The sequence below is a fragment of the Oncorhynchus kisutch genome, linkage group LG6 (assembly GCF_002021735.2).
Source record: "Oncorhynchus kisutch isolate 150728-3 linkage group LG6, Okis_V2, whole genome shotgun sequence".
Taxonomy (NCBI): Eukaryota; Metazoa; Chordata; class Actinopteri; order Salmoniformes; family Salmonidae; genus Oncorhynchus; species Oncorhynchus kisutch.
The window spans coordinates 72,900,160-72,905,656 of NC_034179.2; the positions used below are offsets into that span (position 1 = coordinate 72,900,160).

At 43.6% G+C, this 5,497-nt stretch overlaps 1 protein-coding gene across 1 annotated transcript; it reads left to right on the forward strand.

Moving 5' to 3' along the window:
- Positions 1–1,039: 1,039 nt before the first annotated feature.
- LOC116374326 (histidine-rich glycoprotein-like) lies at positions 1,040–2,131 on the forward strand. The gene has a single exon (XM_031825967.1). It carries the CDS (start codon positions 1,040–1,042, stop codon positions 2,129–2,131), a length of 1,092 nt encoding a protein of 363 aa, XP_031681827.1.
- The last annotated feature ends 3,366 nt before the right edge of the window (positions 2,132–5,497 follow it).

Genomic DNA, 5,497 nt, shown 5'->3' on the forward strand with positions numbered 1-5,497 from the left:
AGGCTCATATGATATGAAACCCCACAAGACTTGGAAACCATAACAGTTTCACAATCATTACATATAATGACACCATATTATTTACGCTAAATCTGGAAATACAATGATGCCATGACATCTTGCGTTGATGGACAAGAACTCATTTGCACAATGATTTATTGTTTTGGCCGGACATCAGTAGTCAAACTACATAATCATGACCATTAGGATTATGTAAACTGCAACAAAGAAGGGTGGAAGTGCTTATACGTTTTCTCTTGAACAATGGAGCGAGAAAAGTTCAACTGACATTTCTTGATTTGAATCCAACAGATGGATTGTATGGCCTTTAGGAATCAGATGAAGAAACTAAAGGCATTTATTTTCTGTAAGTAATTACAGTAAATGCATCTCCTGACAGGAAGCAGAGCATTATGTAAGATTGGTTCTGTTCCAGTCACATATGCATACAGATTTGATAGAGAATTTGAGCATTGCATTCTGTTCTGGAGACTGAAAGCTAATAAGAATGTTTACTCAGAAAGAGGGAGAAAGAAGGAGGGAGCGAGAGGAGTTGATTTGGATATTGTTTTTAATGCACACATGCAGCAGGGAATTTTACATGTTATCAATGTTTAGAGTTCAATGTAACACAATTGTCCTCTGTCAAGGGCTTAAATCCCACAGAATAAAACTTAATCTAAACAATATCCCATTTAGTCTGTAGCTATAACTTCAAATTGCTCCATCACACTCTCAAAAAACATCTTTAATAACGGAATTATGACAAAGAGAATTTATGGCCTATAACAGCCCTTTCCAAACCACTCTAGTATAAATGCACGTAAATGTCATCAGAGGTTTGTGGATATGGTGAGTGGTGAAACAGTGTATACCTCCAGTCCCCACTATCTCCCTGCCAAACCTCTCTCTGCTCCTGGATGCCACAACTGGGTGGTCCCCATCCCTAGGTGAAGATGTGGGCTTCAATTGAATTCCCTTCCTGTGTGATCAAATAACATTACAGAAGAGCCAAAACCTTGTCTATCTATCAAATAGCATGCGTCCACCATTCATCCTCCAACACACCACATACAACCTCCAGCATAACACATACAACCTCCAGCACCACACATACAACCTCCAGCACAACACATACAACCTCCAGCACCACACATACAACCTCCAGCACCACACACACAACCTCCAGCACCACACATACAAACTCCATCACAACACACACATCCTCCAGCACAACACATACAACCTCCAGCACAACACATACATCCTCCAGCACAACACATACATCCTCCAGCACAACACACACATCCTCCAGCACAACACACACATCCTCCAGCACAACACATACATCCTCCAGCACAACACATACAACCTCCAGCACCACACATACAACCTCCAGCATACCACATACAACCTCCAGCATACCACATACAACCTCCAGCATACCACATACAACCTCCAGCACACCACATACAACCTCCAGCACCACACATACAACCTCCAGCACAACACATACATCCTCCAGCACAACACATACAACCTCCAGCACAACACATACAACCTCCAGCACAACACATACAACCTCCAGCACCACACATACAACCTCCAGCACACCACATACAACCTCCAGCACCACACATACAACCTCCAGCACACCACATACAACCTCCAGCACAACACATACAACCTCCAGCAGAACACATACAACCTCCAGCACAACACATACAACCTCCAGCACAACACATACAACCTCCAGCAGAACACATACAACCTCCAGCACACCACATACAACCTCCAGCACAACACATACAGCCTCCAGCACAACACATACAACCTCCAGCACAACACATACAACCTCCAGCACAACACATACAACCTCCAGCACCACACATACAACCTCCAGCACAACACATACAACCTCCAGCACAACACATACAACCTCCAGCACCACACATACAACCTCCAGCACAACACATACAACCTCCAGCACAACACATACAACCTCCAGCACCACACAGCCCAAAGGAAGAGAACCCACCATGTGGAGATAGAGTGGGCAGACAAAGGCAGCCTTGTGTGTGGTAGGCAGCAGCGGTGGAATGCTCAGCCTCACACCATGCCTGTTTTCTAGGTTTATCCTTATCTGATAGAGTGGAAAAGCCTAGGTCTCTAATTTGGCACTTTATAACAAGCCTACATGTCAAGCAGGGTGCTTTTTGAGGTCTGTTCGGTTTTGGTTAGATTTTTGTTTTTATATCACAGTTTAAATTTTTGGGGGATATTTAAAAAATAACTTTAAATGAACCATGCAATATGTGGGTTGAATGCTGTTACAACATAAAATAAAATAAAAAGAATACAAGTCCTGTGATGGTAGTGGCTGCCCATTACCGCTAACCATCATTTATTCACATTACTTTACTTTACTAAATATTTAAGTTCTTGTGAATGTTGTATTTTTTTATTTGATGACTTTATTATTTCATTCCAAATAATCATCTCATCTCTATAGAGCTTCTGCCTATGCTGCCTGACAAAATCACTATTTTAGTAGTAAGGAAGACAAACTTTTATGACTGTTGAATATCAACTATCAATCACTTATATCATGTATTTTCAGGTAGAGATACCTCGGGAAGCAACTGCTCTCTATCCCTCTCAATCGAGCTTTCTTCTCTCTGTCTGCCAAACACAGACCAGACAAGTACGCATGCAATGGATTTTGGGCATTGTAGTTAATTGCCATGTTTTCTGTGCTAAACAAAAATATTGGCCTGTTTGAAACAATAACCCGCCTACATCGCACAGTTCGGGCTTGATCTGATTTATCTCTAGAGAAAAAAACAAAATGGAATTAAAATAATTGAACCGAAAATAACAGAAATCTGGGTTAATCGCTTAGCACTATTTAGGGCCACTACAGAATCTGAGCTACTATGTCAAAAGGAATTTATAGCAGTATATGGATATACTGTATATGGTTTGTGTGCAATTCCAGTTACATTGACAGACAGTCTGTATATTTTTCTCTAATGATTTTAACTGAAGCATGTCCAGTGTGTTTAGTTTAGTCACATGTTTTGGCTGTCAAGGGAATGTTGTGGCTGATGTGTAAAAACAACCTCTCTCTCTCAGCAATGATTCTCCAGGAGGCCACAGATCCAGATACCATTCAATCCCTTCCATGTGTTCACTATAAACATGTGAGTGCTGTGCCCCACCCACCTCAACATGACATCACCAGACTCACTCACACAGCTCATCCCTCTCCCATCAGAACCAGTGGAGCTGAACAGTACACACACACACGCAAAACATACCGGCACACACACACACACACACACACACACACACACACACACACACACACACACACACACACACACACACAGACAGTACAGAGCTCGACAGAACAAGACAAGCAAAATAACCTGCAGTAACCAGTGGTCTAAACACTAAGATGTAGTTACAGGGAAAGACTACACAGGAGGCAAAGAGGAAACCAAACAGAATCTGATGGTGCCAGTAATACATTAGCTGACAAGCATCTGCATCTCCCAGGAAAACCTCTGTGGTGATTCAAGAGCTCCCATAAAACATGGCTTCCAGACGAGCGCAGCCACCTCAGCACTACCTCCACACAAACCTCCCAGAACGCACCCAAATGTAGCCAATAAACAGACATAGCGGAGAGTAGAGTAGAGAGAGAGGGTATCTGGGGAGGGCCGGGATCAGGGTAAGATCTGATGTAGCCAGACAGACAGAGCCAGGTTGGGTTGCACCGGGAGTGCTACGGGAGGTTTGAACCCTGTTCGACCCTGTTCAACCCTGTTTGGTGTCATAGTTGATATCTATTTGTTTTAGGGAGGGGATCTAGGGAAAAGCAGGGAGGACAGAAGTAGGGAGGACGATAGGAAGGGAGCAGGCTATGCTGTTGATAGGGACTTGCCTCACAGGGAGGCAGCCACCACAAGAACAATGGAGATTAAGAGCGGTTCAGTGGGGGACGGGGGCCCATAGAGGGGCGGCAGTACGGTCCAAAACCCAGCGGGATGGGGAGAGGGAGGAGAGGGGGAGGAGGTGGTGTACTGCTAACAGTACACCACAACTCCCACACAGACGAACCAATGGGATTTCTGACCTTTACCCACCGCATAGACAACATAGACATGCTCTGTTCTGTGTTTATTTATTAAGAGTCAACAGATGACAAACAAACAGCCAACTGTCTTCTAATCTGCTATGCCATAGGGAGGTAATGGTGCCAAAATCTGTCAAGTCATAAATTGGTTTCTTAGTCTTTTTTGTTTTTTAGCCACATGCAGCGTATAACACTTTGGTTGAACTGAAGTTGAACACCATGTGGCTGAGACAAAATGGCCATTGTTTAAGAGCGTCAGCCAGGCTTTTGCTTTAATAGTGTGCCCTGTTATAGGTTGAGTTTGAACAGAGACCAGTGGTGATGTTTTTCTTTTTACTTCTCCTTCGGCCTCATCTGTTTTGCTTGGCCGTGTGAGAGAGGAGAGGCAGGAGGCAGAGAGCTCAGGGCTGTTCCGGTGCATGGTGTGTGTGTGTGTGTGTGTGTGTGTGTGTGTGTGTGTGTGTGTGTGTGTGTGTGTGGTAGTCTAATGATTAAGCTGTGCAGGAACCATTAGAGGAGAGCTGCCCACACCACCCACTGGTGACAGGATGTTGGATGTGTACTCAGTGGTCATCTCCCTCCTACATCAACCTCCTTCTCTCCCTCCTCTACTCCCTCTCACATCCACTTTATCTTATCTGCAAGCCTTATTTGAAGTGGGATATGATCTTCCGTGACTTAAGCACATTTGAGTGACCTTGCAGTAAGGTTCAGAGTCAGCAGCAAGCACGTGTTCAGATAGGGCTCTAACTGAGCAAAGCAAATGCCCCTTTAACCTTCCAGTCTCCAAAGTGGCCTTTTGGGTAGTAGTAGTATAATTTCCCCCCAAAGTCTTTATTGTTGGTGTTGTTGTTGGTCTGAACTCACTGCCTGTAGTTCGTCGTTAACGTTGTTGAAAATGGCAGATTTGGTCATTGATAAGCACCTAAATTGAAACACGATAGTATGTATGGCACCATTCCCCAAACTCAGTCCTGGGATGCACATTTCTGTTTTAGCCCTAGTGCTACACAGCTGATTCAAATCATCATCAAGCTTTGATTATTTGAATCAGCTGTGTAGTGCTGGGCAAAAAAAGTGTGATCGCTTCAGTTCGTCAACAGCAAAGCAAGATAGCTCAAAAAAACACTTTTTCCTTGAGTCATGAAAGTGCATTGAAATCACTTAGGAACTGTGCACACTTTGGAGAGTTGTGTGGCCACTTGGAGACACGAGACAAGTTAGACCTGTCACTCAAACCCTTGTCATCATTTTTTCTTCACCTACCTCAAAATGCCAATGAATATTCTTATGTTACTGAATGTATCCGGAGTATTTTAAGATTTCGTTATTGACAAATGCTGTGAAAAGTAGGCT